Here is a 16,600-nt window from a genome sequence, read left to right as displayed (position 1 = left end):
ATTATTTGCTTAGTAAATAATTGTTGGGGTTTTTACGGTTATGCACGTGTATGTGGGGCACGTGCTGTGAATGGCAGCATGTACGTTTCGTAAAAAATGCTGTCAGCTTGCAGCAGTACACAGAAAAAAACTTGTGTATGTCGGACTGTAATATTGTAATACTGTAATATTAAAAGCTTAAACACAATGTTCGGCCATTAGGTGGAGACACAGTTTGATGTTTTTAATTTTAAGTTCACTATTTAGACATATTTTGTAAACTGTGCTTTATTATAGCCTATTATTTTATATTATTCAAACGTCTTTAACAACTATCCATATTTGCTCTAAGGTTAGGAATAAAAATAAGCTTGTAAAATTGTACTTTTATTTTGCTTTCTTAAACCGGAAATACAGCTAAATCGGATTAGACCTTTGAGTAGACTGACCTCTACTGTTAAAAGTTTTTATAGTATTTGTTTAAACCTAGACATGCCGTGTAGAAAGGGTGTTAAGATAATCAGTTACGTTTGTTTTTGCTGTCTTTAAAGTTTGTTTCCGATCATCTTTAATTTAAGAATGACTAATCTATTATACAGTGTCGGAGGCTTGTAAGGTTAGGCCTACCTTTCATCTGGTTTCATTCATGATATTAATTTATTACTAAGGACTATATTATCTTAAAAGGCAAAAACTAACACATTACAGGAAGAGTGTTCAACTTGCAAATATAATTGTAACTCACCACAGTGTTTTGTGAATTTTTTGTGAAGTTAGTGATGATGCTAAATTGAAAACAATGGATGCAATGGACTGTTGTGAAGTTGGTTTTCATGTCTGTGATTATTGGCATAATGTTTACATTTGTGGCTATAATTATATCCTTCACAAGCTTATTAAATAAACAAATGCATATTAAGATGGCAGGTTTTGAAAATGCCCTTAATTCCCAAAAAAGTGCTTTAGTAGTACAAAAATATATGTTTCAAATTCATAAAAGAGACACTTCACTTGCATGTTTAAAAAAAATTCATTTTTTGTTTGTGATGTCAGTTTACTTCATTATTTAAACACAACATGTGTCATTTATTCATTGGTATGTTTTATGCGTTTTTATTACAGAACAAAATAGGATCCCTAAAGACTCTCAACATGTGGATTGATATGCACACAGTATGCCCAGGTATTCTGCAGTCAACCCTGACATTTCACACCTTGCCTTTCTTTCTTTATATTCTAGACATGTACAGAGAATAGTAATAGTCATGACAGAAGTAATGATATATTGACTATTATTTATCTATATTTGACACAGTTCTGGTCATTGTGCATCTGACTCTTTTGCCTCAGACGTTTGATTGTATAGACCGGCTTCTTTACTCCTGTCTCTCAGTTCCTGTAATATCTGATTAAAGTGTTTAAGGTTTTGCTTCAGCGCCTTCAAGTCTTTTTGAACGTCTTCCAGGATGTCGAGTTTTGATAGTTTCCTGTCCATCGAGGCCAGATATTTTAAACCCGTCTCTGTGATGCCTGACACTTCACAATTGATTGGGCTTGTGTTACTGCATTCCTCTACCTTAACCTCTTTTACAGTTTCCTGCCACACCATTTCAAAATAAGAGTCTATGAATTCCTCTAGCTCTTTAATGTTACTATCACCCCATTGGTCAATTAAGCTCTGGAGACTTCCTGTTTGGACAAAATCCACAAACGCTCTTTCTTTTGCAGTTCGAGCTGTGTAATGCGTACATCTCCACTGAAGACGGGGCCACTCAAAAAGCCTTCCCTCCTGTGATTCGGTTCTTAGCGTTCGTAATTCATGTCTTCGTTGGTCATCTGGTGTAACATTGAGCACAGATAGAGAGGGTAGTTCAGGTCTTTCGCTTCTATTCACACCAATAAATGGATCATTTTGGTGAAGCCATTCAGAGGTGTTGAGCACCACTATCAGTCTTTGACCAGTGGTACTTTGTGATAAATTCCCATTATGTAATTGGATACTTCGACAACCCAACGCTTGATTTTCACTTTGTAAAAGCCTGGATCTCATTGTTAGATCACCAAAAGTTTCAGTCAGCAAAGGTCTGGAGAACCCAGTCTCTCCTGGAATGTAAAAACATTGAAACAACATTAAAGGCGGAGTCCACGATGTTTGAAAAACGTGTTGGAAAAGGAGACGGGCCGACTACCAAAACACACTTATAGCCAATCAAATCAAATCAAATGCCGGGTTGCGTATGTGTGGGGCGGGTCTATCAACAGAAGGTCCAGATTCTATTGGGGTAGGGGCGTGTTTGTTTAGGTGATTTCAAATATCAACATTGGCTTTCAAACATCATGGACTCCGCCTTTAAACATCCATACCATTATCAGTGTCAGTGTATTATATTACCTTGTAAGTAATCTAGAAACGTAATAAATCTTGCTGTTATGAAATTATACTCTAACTAGTGTACATCTGAAAACCTACCAAGATCTGGGTTATTCTTTGTAGAAGAGCAGCTAGGAGTTATTGAGCAGCTAGGAGTTATCAGTGTTTCTCCCATCTGTATCTTTCTATCAAACTGTAATTCACCATCCACCAAAGGTCGTTCAATTCTCTCTTTGTTGACAGCACTGTTAAGCATCTTCTCTAACATCATCTCATCTATCTTCTGCATCAGCTGTGCGACCTGAGTGCAGCCATCTTTCATTTTGTTGTTAAAAACATGATATCTGTTTCCACATTTCTCCACCAGCGTTTGGAGCGCATCTCCCTCACTTTCAATGTACTGCTCCACGCTTACATCGTCAAGCCAGTCTCCATATGTAAACAACACAATGGTGCTGCTCCATGCTTTGTCACCCAGAGCTTGCAAATGTCCTTCAGCTGCTCTCAGGTTCTTGAATGTAAATGAGAAGCTGGCGTTGACCACCAGCAGTAGGACACAGGTCGCAGTGTTATTGAGAAGTTCCTTGTTAAACTCTGAATCTGGACATTCGGTCGTCCAGCCTGGTGTGTCCACAACTTCGACTTTTTTCTTATAGATTATAGCAGAACCCCTAATGAGATTTTGGCTGTCAGTCTCTTTTACCTCATTACCCAAAATGCATCTGGAAGCAGAGGTCTTGCCAGAATGTTTCCCACCCAGGAGAATGACTCGAATGACTTTGGGTAGTGGTATATGTCCTGGTAAAAGAAATACATTTTACTGTTAAAGGAATGTTCCAGGTTTAATACAATACAACAACGTTTGAGTCTTTGTTTAAGTAGCTGTTTTTTTTTTTAAACATGTATGCATTGGCCCTGCTTGAACGTTTGGTGCCTTACTGTAACACATGTTTTTTTTGCAAAATTATGCAAAGGTTGGGGATTTAGATCAATATTTACTTAAAGAGCACCTATTACATTGCTATATATTTTGTGTTATTATTATATTTGCCGTAATACAATGTGTTTGGATGATTTGTTTGCATAATTTTCCACATACCTTACATAATTGCTGCTCCTCTATGCCCTGCCTTTCTGAAATGCTTTGATTTTGTACAAAGCTCATAATTCTGAAAAGCGTAGTGTCTTCCGATTGGCCAGCTAACCAGTACATTGTGATTGGCCTGAATAGCTCTGTCGTCAGCTGGAAATGTGACGCTCCTTACCGTATTTGGAAGATTAGCTCCAAATGCAATGCTGACAGGAGGTCGAAGTTCAAAGTGCTGCATACTAAGTGCTCTTCCGCAATTCAATGTAGTTCTCATTTTTATCCTCTTAAAAAATTGCCACGTTTTATGGCACCACCATACTTACTCTTTAAAAAAGGAAAGTGTTTGGTGGATTCTAAATTCATCCCTGTTTGGATCCTAAGGAATGAATGGGGCTAGGCTAAATGCTAACACATTCACGACACGCTGTACAATGATTAAGTGCACGCATTGAGAAAAGAGAGGTACGTATTAATTTGTCTAAGTTGAGGTAAGAACATAGTAAAATATTGAAAACGGTGGTGTTTTCCTTTAATATCGTCTTTACTACCTTATCAATAAGAGCCGAATCTGATCCAGAAAATGCAGATGAGCAAATTCTAGTAGATTCTTTAAATATGAAAACATGGACTACTTACAGGCTGTGAGTCAAAAGCGGGTGGAATTATGATAAAGAACGTCATGTCCACGTCAACAGGCCCAAGAAGTAACCGGCTGCCTACAATCCGTGTGTTTGTTGTAGTCCAAGAAAAGAGTTGGAGATGGTGACTTGTATCATTGTTTACTTTGGGATTTGTACCTTTTGCATATCGTTAAAAGATTCGTCCATTTTCTTAAAAAAACCCAGATAATTTACTCACCACCATGTCATCCAAAATGTTGATGTCTTTCCTTGTCGTGAAAAAATTGTGTTTTTTAAGGATAACATTCCAGGATTTTTTTCATTTTAATGGACTTTAATGGACCCCAAAACTTAACACTTAACTCAACACTTAAAGGATAATTCCGGTATTTAACACTTTGAGTCTCATTTCTGGTTTGTTTTGGATGAACTACAGTGATGGACACAGAAATTTTGACAATGGGTCGTGTCTTGAGTTTTTGACTCGTTTAGAAGCGTCTCTTGCCTGCTTCAGAATGGAAGTCAATGGCCATGCACAAACATGTCATTAAAACAACACTTAACGTTCATTTTCAAAACTGTGCTACTCACCGAGTGGTTCGTGGTGTTCGTTGACAATCCTGGAATGCTCTCCTCAAAAAACACAATTTCCTCTCGACTGAACAAAGAAAGACATTTTGGATGACATGGTGGTAATACACACTTACACACCAAATGATGTGTAAATCATGAATCTGAAAATAGGTGCTCTTTAACACACTTTCAGAATAAAGGTGAATGAAAGTACAAAAGTTGTCACTGGGCGGTACCTTTTTAAAAAACACACTTTTGTACCTACAAGGTACAGACTGGGACCTTAAAGATACACATCTGTACCTAAATGGTATATTAGGACCATTTTAAAAGGTACCATCCCAGTGACAAAAAGGAACAACTTTTGTACCTTTCTTCCGAGAGTGCATAAAACACTGCTTTTGGACAGTTATCTCTCAGCATTTTGTTTCAACTTATTTAAAGATGTTGGATGTCTATACCTAAAGTTCTTACTGTATCATACCCTTGAAAGTGTTCAAGCTTTGTCTTTTTCTCTGCACATTCTCACGCCGCAGTTTTACCCTGTTTGCCTCTTCTTGCTTTCTCCTTTTAAGCTCTTTAAAAATACTCTCGTCTATTTTAAAATGGCTCACACCAGTCCCCGCCATCATGTCCTCTATCTTCTCCAGCAGCTCTACCATCTGAACCTTATTACCAGGACTTTTGTTGTTCAGAACATGATAGCGATTTCCACATCTCTCCACAAGCCACTGAAGCGCCTTTCCTTCGCTCTCTATGTGCTGCTCAATGGTTGTGTCACCGAGCCAGTCACCATAGGTAAAAAGCAGCATAACATGTCTCCAGATCTCCTTACTTATAAGCTCCAAGTGCTCTTCAGTGGCCCTTCTGTAGATTTCTGTGAATGACCTGTCAACCCGCACCACCAAAATAAAAGCATGGGGACCGGGTGGACAGAGGTATATGCTGTTGACTATTTCTTGTTTGTCAAAAGCTGTAGAGTCCTGGGTCAAGTAGTTCATCCACCAACCAGGTGTGTCCACCAGTGTCAGCTGTCTTTCTGCAATTGTGCATGTTTTTATCATACATTGCGTGGTTCGCTTTTTGTGTGTAAACCTTCGGTCACTTCCTGCTGCTAGAATGCTGTTTCCTGTCGAGCTCTTCCCTGACCCCTTTGCTCCGAGCAAGACAAGTCGAATGTTTTTGGGATAATAAGAGCGTGCTTGGAGGAAAAAGAGAGAGGGAGTGATTTTACAGTACAATAAAATAAAGGTTAGCAATGCAGTATACTCACCTTTTACGTTGGCTCTTTGATTCTGTATCCTGATCAATCTTTGGTGAGCCTTGAGCTCCACTTCTCTTTTTCTTAGCTCCATCTCTTGTAAAGTCCTTATGTCCATTTCAAAATGATATCTTTCATTTCTTTCCACTATTTGAGTGATTTTCCCCATTAGTTCCATTACCTGGGTATCATTGCGTGTTTTGTGGATATCAAAAAACTGAAACCTTCCACTGCACTTCTCCAGGAGCCATTGCAGCGGTTTACCAGATGCCTTAACATGATCCTCAAATGATTTATCTCCAGAGTTTTTGCCCTTCGTGAACACAACCAGAGTGTGACCCCACACCTTCTCTCCAAGGAGCTCTAAATGCTCTTCTATGGCTCTCCTGCGCTTTTCTATGAACAGGGAGTCTGTTTTAACCACCAGGAGGAAGATGTGAGGACCCGGGAGACTCAGGTAGACGCTGCGTCTGATTTCTGTCCTGACCAGCTCAGGTGTCTCTTTTGCTGTGAAGTCACACCACCAGCCTGGGGTGTCCACCACAATGACATTTCTTCCTTGAACCTCAACTTCTCTTTTCAGACATGTGGTTCGCTCCTGGAGGATGAACGCTTCTTGGTTTAAGATTGTGTTTCCCACAAGGCTCTTTCCAGAATTTCGGCCTCCGAGAAGGACGATCCTCAATTCGGACAGACAGTGCACATCACCTAATAATGGACAAGTCTGATATATTATTATGTGCAGCTTAGATTAACATGAAGTTTTTTTCTTCAAAATACATACAGAAATAGATGTTTCTTTTCCTTAAACAATAGCTTACAATAGATTCATATTTCAAGCAAGGACCAGACTGAAAATGTGATATTTAAATTATAACCTAAAATCATGTGTGGTTGGTGATGTACTTTAAAATAGGAGATATAACTAAAAACCACATAAGTGCTCACTTTAAAAAGTAACTTATTAAACTGTGACTCCTCCAAACAACATCACAGTTTACAGTACTTGATCATCTTAAGTTAACCCTTAACTGTCGCCTCCCCTGTATACGGGACACCTGAGTTTACTTCAATATTTTTGACGTACATTTTAATCTATCACAACAAACTATATATTGTTGGAAAGGTCTAAGCCTCTAGAATACACATTATAGCAGTTTTTATAAAATAAATTATGTAGAGAGAGTAATTGATTCATTTATGAGGAGAGTGTGCCTCAAAACATTCATATCCTACTAAATATCACTGCCCCACTAGTGGGACGCCTACGTTTACTTCAGTGTTTTGCGTGTGAATTCTTATCCAAAAATGACAAACTATATATCACTTGAAAGCTCTAACAGAGTAGTTTTCATATATCCTCACCATTTTGGAAGAATTATGATGTAGTGAGACTCAGTTTTTAAAATGTCACGGGCCCACATGTAGGCCCAATTTGATTTTACATATTTATAACACTAAACCCCTGCTCTAAACCTAAAAAATCTTGATAAACTATATATCACTGGAAAGCTCTCAGAATGTAGTTTTCATATTTCAAGGTCATCTGATGATAGAAATAATTTAGTGACAGTTTTTAGTTACATGACCCCACCCCCCATAGGAATGCATATTCATTTTATATATTCATAATTCTAATATCATATTATAAATCTTCAAAAATGTTGACAAACTTTATATCATTGGAAAGCTCCAAGAGTGTAGTTTTCATATTTCAAAACGTTTTAGCAGTAATAATAATGCAGTGACAGTAATTTATTAATTTGCGGCTAGAGTATCCAGCAAACCGTTGACACCTAGTGGCTATTGTTGGTAAAACGACAAAAAAAGTGACACAAACCTCATTTTTTGTGATTTTACATTGAAATTTGAATCACAACTACTTGAGACTTATGGCTTCATTTTTGCATTATTTCTTTTTTGAAATATTTACATTTTTATAGTTTTATTTATAAATGAAATTATTTTTATTTATTAAAATAAATTTCATATGCAGACACTTCAGTGAAAAACCTTAACTTGTCTTCTTTAAAACAAGACCAAGATTAGGCTTCTAGACAAAAAAATGCCAGTGTTATATTAATTTGAAGGTGCACATCAAATTCCCCCCACACACTTAAAAGGGGTGGGTGACAGTAAAGAGGTTAAAAAAATGAACTGATTTTCAGACTTTCAATACTCTTTCTTTCTCCCAACATCAAACATTATAGCTTATCAAGTCAAAAATAAATTTTAAAAATAAATCACTTACTTTCATTATGAGAACATCTTTTTAATGCCATAATGAGACATATCAGTGTTTTATTCCAATGATCAAAATGCTAATTATTTTTAGCAGTAGCTTACATATGAGATCTTATGTATTTCACAGATCATTATTGTAGTTTTCATGCCAGGAATGGCCAGTACTGAGTCTTAGCAAACTATAGTTAGGTGTGTTTTGGAACAATGTGTTATGTCGACCTGTTTTATGAGTCTAAAGTTTGCACTGTAATAAACCGATCCATAACATAAATGAATGCCACTCCCTCAAATGGAAATAAAAATGTTCATGTGCCATTTGAGAATATAAAAATACAAAAAATCATAGCCTGCAATAATACATGACGGCGCTAAATAGTTTTGGACCTTCATCTGGGTGAATATTTGAAACATTTAAATCCCTTAAAGACATGCAGCTGTTTACTGATCAATGAAATGTTAATTTCTGTTATCTAATCTTAAGATTAGAGGAAGGGAGATAGATTTCAATGTAATTACTTTGCAATGTGTTTTTATGTTCATATGGCCTATATAAAGGAATCTAGTAATCTGTTTTACTGCATACATGCAGTCAAGAGACAAAAAGCATTTTTTCCAGTCATGCAAAAAAAAAAACTAAGAAAGACTAAAAGAGGAGACTGAGAAAAAAATTAAAAACTTCAATTCTGATAAATGCACACAAAAAATAGAAAAGTGCCACAAAAGACTAATGCATTATGTGGAGATGAACAGTACAAAGGAATAAATTTGATAACACAACAAGGAAATGGGGCAGAGAGCTGGGAACGTATAAAAATGATAGGACGAAGGAAAAACACTGTCAGGTGGAAAAACGAAAGCCAGCATATTTGAAATCTGAGGGTTTGCTAGTCAAACAGTACTTTTTATCAGTTGTTACTATATTTTTGTCATTGTTTTCAGGGAGCGTCCTACTGAAGATTGATCTGACCAAAAAAGAAGGGCAATGTTCAAAAACCAGACAAACAGTTAAGGCTTAAACTGACAAGACGACAACAAAGTAAATGACGAAATACAACCAAACAAACAGGAAAACACAGATAAGGAGCTTCTTCAGAACCTCCATAAGACAGGAGATCAAAGAATCAGCAATAATGAAGAAAGTTGGAAAGGCAACATGAAACTAAAGTCAGCAGAGTCCTGAGGAGACAAAGGATGTAAGTAGGACTTTCCAAAAAAATAAGCCTATGAAATGATTACGAGTTTCGGTTACTTGCACATCTTGATGACGTGGACAGAATGGAGAGGGAAGGTGAGACAGGGTTTTACCTCCTAAGACCCGGGTTTTGGTTTATGTTTTTTTTTCCAGATTTCTACCAGCCATTTTGGGGTTAGGAAGGACCAATAAATATAATAGCCAAATTGTTTTCTAAGAACATTAGGCAGTGTAGTGTTTGTGTTAAACAGTTACCCAGAATTAAGTATTATGGTGCATTAAAAAGATTACATGTCCACATATGTGGACATCCAAAGGAGGTTAAAGGTTTTTTCCCAGTTATCACTAGCTTTTTTATGATGGCTTGGGCACACACTGTGCCTTCTGACTTATTGTATTGACTGTAATTGTTTTTTCATTAAATCAATATATTTGGAACAACTGCAACTAACTTAAAAGTACTAAGTTTATGGACATGTATTAGTTAACACCAATGTATTAGTTTTGGTACCTTGGAGTGACAATATAATACAATGTTATGTAATATTAGCATTTTACATTTTTAGCATTTTACAATATTAATATTGTATAAAAGCCCCTAACCACTACCCACTTACACTTATTAATTCATTAAACTGATTTCATCTCTAAATCAAACATAGTTATTTGGTTTAATGGCACGTGATTTTTATATACTTATGCATGTTTGAGCTGCTTTAATTTAAAAACACCTTGTCCTGTTTAATTTTAATATATTTTATTGGCATTGTTTTGTCTTAAGATGCACACCTGTAGTGTTTTCTGTAAGGTAAGTTTGTAAAAACTTCTTAAATTACCCTGTCCGGGAAACCGCATATAGTGTTCTGTCAAAATTATTGTTGTATATTAAAATTTATAAAATATATTATATGCATTATATTATATACATATATTATATTTAATATAAAATATATTATATATGTTTGACCTTGCTGTTTCAGTTTATCTTCTAAATCAAATTCTCAAACATTTAGACACATAATAATAATAATTCCCTCTGGGCAGCACAGTGGCTAAATGGGTAGCACTGTTGCCTCACAGCAAGATGGGTTGGATGGTCTTTCTTTGTGGAGTTTGCATTTGTGTGTTAGAAATGCAGAAATGTGTTATCATTTCAAATGTGGTCACGTGTCTTTCCCGCTCTTCTTGGCGCCGGAAGTTGTCGCCGCGCTGTTTCCTCTTGGTGATTGTCACTTCCGTATGCTCGTATTAAGCAACACGCCGCTGCCCGACATACATACGTACACACACCGAGTCCAAACTGCTCATAAAACCCAGGATTTTCAACAGCGTAATGCATATTAAAACAGGTGAGGGGATTATTTTAAGTCTATAAGGCTCACTTAATGTTCCGTTATTTCATTTGTCTATGTGTTTTAAGGTGTGTGCCGCGTCGAAACAGGATCGAGTCTTACGAAACTTTTGCGTTGAAATATCTCACCGTCTTTCAGCTAGATGCCAAAGTGCAAATAGGATATTTATATATCATTTTGTACTTGGCATGAAATTTTTTAAGTTTTAGATTTAATCCGACGGTTTGTGTTTTTCTCATGGGCGGTTTAAAAATGGTTGTTATGGGCGCTAAAAATCCAAACACAAGCGGCCTTCTGTTAGCCGTTAGCATCTAAATACATTTAAATTCAATATTTTGATGTTGATATTGTTGCTATTTTATATTTGTAAAAAGTTTATGAGGAATCGGAGTGAATTGGCAAACACGCTTACTCTGTTGTTAATCGATAAGTTAAATTGTTAGCCGATGTCTGTTTCTTCTGTAGGTTGTTTTTTTTTACTATAAACTACGTGATTTTTTTAAAGAAATGATCTTTGAAGTCATTATTTTGAAACTTAAAACTAATAAATATTGCATGTAACGGGGAAGGATATATTTATTGTTGTGTCTATGTCAAGATATTTTTGGTTTGGGCCGGTCTGAGCTTGCTAATGCGAATGAGCGCCGACTAGAAATTTCCAGCTATCAGCCATAGTCGGCTCGAGACACGTTGGTTTGTTTCCAGCGGATCCTTACACACTGGTTTTACGACAAACTATTTTTATGTCTTCTGTATAATAGTAACCAACACAGCTGTATTTTGTGGTAGAAATAGTTGATTATATTAAAAGAGTTAAAATAGTAGCACTCATAGTCAGTAAACACAGTCCAGTTTCCAATCATTCGCTTGAAACCAAAGGAAAGGTGACGTTTTGTAGAAATTTCTGCTTGTCAGTTATTATCTTCATAACTTGAGATAATGAGTTATTTTAATTTGTTTTTATTAGGTACTTGGGAGTCAAGCAATGGAGTGTGCGAGTCTGATCCCTTGTGTGATCCGGCTGTCCTAGTGTCTCCTCCTAAACCAGAACCACACATCCGGAACCGGCGCCTTTCCCCTGGCTCTGGCAGCTGCGGTGGGGGAGGAGGAGGAGGCTGTTCCTCTAGGATGGATAAGCCATTTCATCAGGCTTCACCGAGCAGTCTGAACGGTTCTCTCAACGGCACCGGTCACACCCAACCCTTCGCCTCTAGCCGGGACAGAGAGCGGCGTGCCCCGAATAAAGGAAGAAGTTTTCGGAGAGACGGGCCAAGACCAGGGCCTCGTTCAGATGAGAGACCCTTCAAAACTGGTCAGAGTCAGATACAAAAGGAAAGATGGGTAGAAAACAGCTTGTCTTTGCTTAAACCCCCACCTGCCTTTCCGGTTAAAGACAGCCCAGCCAAGCTGCAGCCGACCGTAAGCTACGCCTCTAAGGTAAAGGCAGGGGGAGGCTCTCCAGGGGCAGCAGAGGAACCCCCTGGTATTGGGGTTTTACTGCAGAACCAGTGGGGACTTAGCTTCATCAGCGATGGCCCGACGTCAGATGATGCACAGGCCAGTCCACCTAAGACTCCAGATGTCCACCCGGTTGCTGGAGAGGTTATTATAAAACCAACTCAGTCTCCTTCAGATCCTTTAACCGGTCAATTCCCAAGAGATACAGAGAGTTCAGAGGAGCTTTTGCTTAGCTGTCGCCACCTGGAGGAAGCATTGGAATATCACACACAAGGTAAAATGATAGTTATATTATGGATATTCAAGGTATTGTGTAATTTGTGGTTTGTTTTGGTTGTGCATTATTTGATTTGCTTAACCTTGTTTTTGTTTTGCAGAATGGAATGCAATATTACGGAACCAGAAACGAGGTATTTTTTAACCTCAATTTTTTGGATTTTATGTTACAATAGTAGAATATTAACAAGTCACTAACTGGTTTATACTGTTTTCAGATCCAGCAAAGGTTGTTTGGTACAAGGATGCCCTGGAATCACCAGCCTAACACACACTAACACATCTTGAGCAAAATCACACTCATACCCAAACACACATACACGCACTGCACTCAGGTTATCTTTCCCACAACATCTATACTGAGACACTTCAGACTTTTCCCATTTGAAGATAGATGTCTTGGACTTCTCGGTTGCCTTACAACAGTCTGCCTCAGGCGCAGAGTCCCTCTGCACACCTCTGTCATTTTAATGGTGGAGAATTGTCTCTTTTAAGAAAATTGTTACGGAGCTGCAATTTTATTTCAACGAACTGCAGTTTTAGAGTTAAGAAAGTCCTCTTTTATTTCTCCCTTGTTCCTACTTGTGTGCGAGTGGTTAAATCAAGCACTTTTTGACCTGTAGTTGAACATGTCGTCCCTTTCTCTTGAAGACTGAGCTCATGTTTAGAACCAAATCTAGAATGTTTTCACATCAGTCTTCCCTTCCTGAATAATCTCCTCTTCCCACACAAATTGTTTCATATGAAGTTTACAGAGGTGCAGCTGGCACATGATGGTAGCACCTTTAGATGTCTATTGGTCTTAATGCTGTTTTTTAATATATATATTTCACCCAGATTGAATGTCGGTCATAAGTCCTAATGGAAATCCGTTACTGTGTTATGACCTAACGTTTTTTTTTTTTTTTTTAGAAACATACAAATAATTTACACTGGAAGATGTTCAGAGATTTAATCGAACAGTGTTGCATAGTAAAAATTAATAAACTTTATAAAACATTTAGTGGTCTCATTTTTTCATAGTCCAGCAATATTTTGAAATTAAAATGCTGTTTATTATACTGACATAGCGGTTACTGCAATAATTACTTTTTGTGCATGGATAAAGTTAAAGTTATTTATTTCTTATGCTTGCATATAGTAGAACATTCAAGATAAAGTGTTTTATTAAAATACAAATTCTAACAAAATCCTTTGTTAAATGTACTTGCAAAAGATTTTGACAAAGGAAATCCTGCCCAACCCTTATGAAGATTATTTATATTTTTTATTACCATTGGCTAAATCATAGTTTTACTACAGTAACCATGGTTTTGTAGCAAAACCATGATTATTGTGTGGTAAAATTTTTTTAAGGGCAATTCTACTGGGATATTGAAGTTGTTTTTTACTAGTACAGCTTCTAAAAATTCACTGTTAACCTCATTACAAAAGCTTGTTTAATTTCCAACATAACATTTTATAGTTAAATAGAAATCCACAAATACAGTTAAATGCTGGATAAGCAGCTAACATCAGTTTCTCCATGTGACCTCCACTTCATCTGTTCTGTACCTGCACAAGAACATCAAATTACCAAGTTATTGTTGTATGCAAAGCATCGACATATACCAAAACAGCTGCTTTATCTATTGTATGGTATGGTATGCATGTGGGCTACTGATAAAATAACAGTAATCAAAGCATATTAAAGGCTTGTGCTTCAATATTGATAGATTTATTGTGTTTTATGCATTTGTTTACCTTTGTGTAATCCAGGAATCTGACAGCTCTGTGATGCAACCTGAGCGAAACATTTCCCATCCGGCCTGTGCGATCATTGCGCCATTATCTATACAAAACCTGTACACAATACACAGATTACACACTATGTTAAAAAGTTTTAAAAAGTTATGCTCATACACACACTGTGGTAAAAAATCTAGCATGACTGGTATGTTGCTTTATTTCTTTTTAACCGTCCGATTGCTGAATGACGATTAGAGTAAATATTTAGAGAACCCAATAATTTAAGGCTCTCCAGGAATGTTTGGAGTCAGCAGGGTCTTACTAGATGTCATACAAGCTCCGTATCTGTCTCTCACCTCTCATCTGTGGTAAACAGTTTTGCCCCTCTTTCTTTACACATAATCCCCATCATCTCCTGTAGGCGCAGGTTACCTACAAAAGATCTTCCAATTATTCTAATCTAAAAAGTATAATATAATAAAGTAAGCAATTAGTGTCTAATTCACTTACAGCCAACTCCTCCAACGATGAGAACCTCCTGAGAGCCACAGTGAGCCATGGCTCTTTCTGTGATCTCCACCAGCATAGCGAACAGTGTCTCTTGTTAATAACAGTGGTAATTCTTTCACTACTCTTCACATAATGCACTTCCTTATATAAAAACACGCTGAGCATACATCAGCAACCTACTTGTAAAGAGAAGCACAGATCCTCGGGCGTGCACTGACCCATACTCAACATTTTGTTAGCAGCCTCCTACATGTAAATGCAAAAGATAAAATATACATATTTCTATAAAAAAAAAAAACATTTAAATATATTATTCTGATCCTCCTTAACAGTACAAACTTTTATCTCACCTCAATATAGGACAAGATGCCAGAAAATGACACATCCATGCCCTTCACCGTATAAGGCAGCTCTATATACTGGGTGCCCCTAAAAATACATTCAACATGTGCTTTTCTAAACTGTTGATTAACATTTCAAATTTATTTTGGGCAAAATGCTACAATAGCAACTGTGAAGTGGAGGAGCCCAACCATGTGTTATTTTTATACTGTATATTAGTATGAACTTACTTCTTTGCCATCTGTTCGATATTGTAACCAGGACTTGGATCATTTGATATCTATACATACATGCAAAAAATTAATTATCTAAATGCATCAGATAAAAAAAGTCACTAAACTAATTTATTCATTTATTAGCTGTTTTAAGTTTCTTAAGTTGTGACCTTAATGACTCTAGCAAACCGGTCCAGACAGTTTCCCACAGCTATGTCAATTGTTTCTCCGAATATCCTGTAGCGCCGTTCAGAATAAGCAATAACCTGTTAAAACATATAACAATAAATATCATTAATGCTGATTTCTATAAAAGCAAAGACCTATTATGCCATATCGCACATGATACAAATATAATAAGTTACAGTGTGGAATTACTATGTCGATTATAATGGTAAATAAAATGTTTTAATTGTGTATAGCTTACCTGGGTGTTTCCTCCGCTCACATACAGCACAGTGGGGTTCTCGGCACCTGTGATCAAACGGCCCATCTCTATGTGTCCTATGCAGTGGTTCACCCCCAACAGAGGTTTGCCCCACAACAGGGCAACTGTCCGTGCCACAATTGCCACCGTCACCAGAGGGGCACCCATTCCAGGCCCTTTACAACAGTAAAGATGTATAGAAAAAAACATGTAATGGGATAAAACAAGAATGCAGCAAATCTAATTTAACCTTTTATTTTCACCTTTTGTGTATGCCACACAGTCAATATCTGCCGGTTTCAGCCCTGCTTCATCTAGTGCCTCCTGGAGAACAGTAAGAATAACACTACGATGGTGTTTGGCTGTCTCACCAGGTAAAAATCCTATAAGATTCAATAATTCAACAAAATACATAGAGTGTGGTTACAAAAATGTTTAAGTGAAGGTAATCAATTTTCTTACACTGTAAGTTATATAGGTGATAATGTACAGGAAGTACTGTTAGGTCAGCTCACCTTGGCCAGGTGGTGTGATGTAAGTGCGCCTGGGGTTTGACAGGACTTCTCCATCTCTGATAATACCCACACCAATCTTATTAGCACTCCCTTCAAATCCAATCACTACAGTCATGGTGCCTTGCTGAACATAAAGCATTTAATAATTTGTGAGAATCTATGTGTTCAATAGCGCATTCTACTAGATCAAACAAGTACATAACTACTGCTATTAATACATATATGCTGTTAATAATAATTTATATTACAAATTATTATGTTCATACTGATAATATTTGTTTTATTGAATTATCTTTCACAGTTTTCAGACTTACCACTTTTCAACACTCGTGGGTCTTAGGACCATAACAACAGTTCAATGGCCTTTTCAAAATGCCTTGACAAAATTGACGTTATAATACTGATAAATAAATTACAAATTTATATGAATACATGTTTTAAAGATAA

The 16,600-nt window shown here is 36.9% G+C and overlaps 3 protein-coding genes and 1 long non-coding RNA gene across 4 annotated transcripts; 2 read left to right on the top strand and 2 right to left on the bottom strand.

Moving 5' to 3' along the window:
- Positions 1 to 197: 197 nt before the first annotated feature.
- Positions 198 to 2,853, top strand: LOC141352225 (uncharacterized). Its single transcript, XR_012359914.1, has 3 exons — positions 198 to 595; positions 1,102 to 1,162; positions 2,718 to 2,853. It is a non-coding gene; the product is annotated as an uncharacterized lncRNA (long non-coding RNA).
- Positions 998 to 8,427, bottom strand: LOC129431820 (GTPase IMAP family member 8). Its single transcript, XM_055189896.2, has 5 exons — positions 8,146 to 8,427; positions 5,907 to 6,602; positions 5,118 to 5,834; positions 2,450 to 3,148; positions 998 to 2,082 (listed from the first exon to the last, which is right to left on the bottom strand). Exons 1-5 carry the CDS (start codon positions 8,174 to 8,176, stop codon positions 1,301 to 1,303), a joined length of 2,925 nt encoding a protein of 974 aa, XP_055045871.2. The 5' UTR covers positions 8,177 to 8,427; the 3' UTR covers positions 998 to 1,300.
- Positions 8,428 to 10,520: 2,093 nt separating this feature from the next.
- On the top strand, positions 10,521 to 13,415 carry LOC129431833 (uncharacterized). The gene is made up of 4 exons (XM_055189908.2): positions 10,521 to 10,679; positions 11,650 to 12,414; positions 12,518 to 12,550; positions 12,635 to 13,415. Exons 1-4 carry the CDS (start codon positions 10,664 to 10,666, stop codon positions 12,682 to 12,684), a joined length of 864 nt encoding a protein of 287 aa, XP_055045883.1. The 5' UTR covers positions 10,521 to 10,663; the 3' UTR covers positions 12,685 to 13,415.
- A 421-nt stretch (positions 13,416 to 13,836) lies between these two features.
- osgep (O-sialoglycoprotein endopeptidase) lies at positions 13,837 to 16,597 on the bottom strand. Its single transcript, XM_073858755.1, has 12 exons — positions 16,468 to 16,597; positions 16,154 to 16,277; positions 15,902 to 16,021; positions 15,639 to 15,814; positions 15,382 to 15,477; positions 15,227 to 15,276; positions 15,005 to 15,083; positions 14,839 to 14,900; positions 14,655 to 14,749; positions 14,501 to 14,576; positions 14,160 to 14,258; positions 13,837 to 13,970 (listed from the first exon to the last, which is right to left on the bottom strand). The coding sequence occupies exons 2-12, from the start codon at positions 16,266 to 16,268 to the stop codon at positions 13,931 to 13,933; spliced, it is 1,008 nt and encodes a 335-aa protein (XP_073714856.1). The 5' UTR covers positions 16,269 to 16,277; positions 16,468 to 16,597; the 3' UTR covers positions 13,837 to 13,930.
- Positions 16,598 to 16,600: the final 3 nt, after the last annotated feature.

Source organism: Misgurnus anguillicaudatus, chromosome 1 (genome assembly GCF_027580225.2).
Source record: "Misgurnus anguillicaudatus chromosome 1, ASM2758022v2, whole genome shotgun sequence".
Classification (NCBI taxonomy): domain Eukaryota; kingdom Metazoa; phylum Chordata; class Actinopteri; order Cypriniformes; family Cobitidae; genus Misgurnus; species Misgurnus anguillicaudatus.
The sequence above is the reverse complement of the archived record's forward strand: the minus strand, read 5'-3'. Positions and strand labels throughout refer to the sequence as shown.

Coding starts and splice junctions, on each gene's coding strand:
- osgep (XM_073858755.1), bottom strand. CDS start 16,268: ATGACTGTAGTGATTGGATTTGAAGGGAGTGCTAATAAGATTGGTGTG. Junction 15,277..15,381: donor GGTTTGCTAGAGTCATTAAG/GTCACAACTTAA, acceptor ATGTATGTATAG/ATATCAAATGATCCAAGTCC. Junction 14,577..14,654: donor CATCGTTGGAGGAGTTGGCT/GTAAGTGAATTA, acceptor GATCTTTTGTAG/GTAACCTGCGCCTACAGGAG.
- LOC129431820 (XM_055189896.2), bottom strand. CDS start 8,176: ATGGCATTAAAAAGATGTTCTCATAATGAAA. Junction 5,835..5,906: donor TCAAAGAGCCAACGTAAAAG/GTGAGTATACTG, acceptor TTTTCCTCCAAG/CACGCTCTTATTATCCCAAA. Junction 3,149..5,117: donor AAGCTTGAACACTTTCAAGG/GTATGATACAGT, acceptor TTCTTTTACCAG/GACATATACCACTACCCAAA.
- LOC129431833 (XM_055189908.2), top strand. Junction 12,415..12,517: donor ATTGGAATATCACACACAAG/GTAAAATGATAG, acceptor TTTGTTTTGCAG/AATGGAATGCAATATTACGG. Junction 12,551..12,634: donor ATTACGGAACCAGAAACGAG/GTATTTTTTAAC, acceptor TACTGTTTTCAG/ATCCAGCAAAGGTTGTTTGG.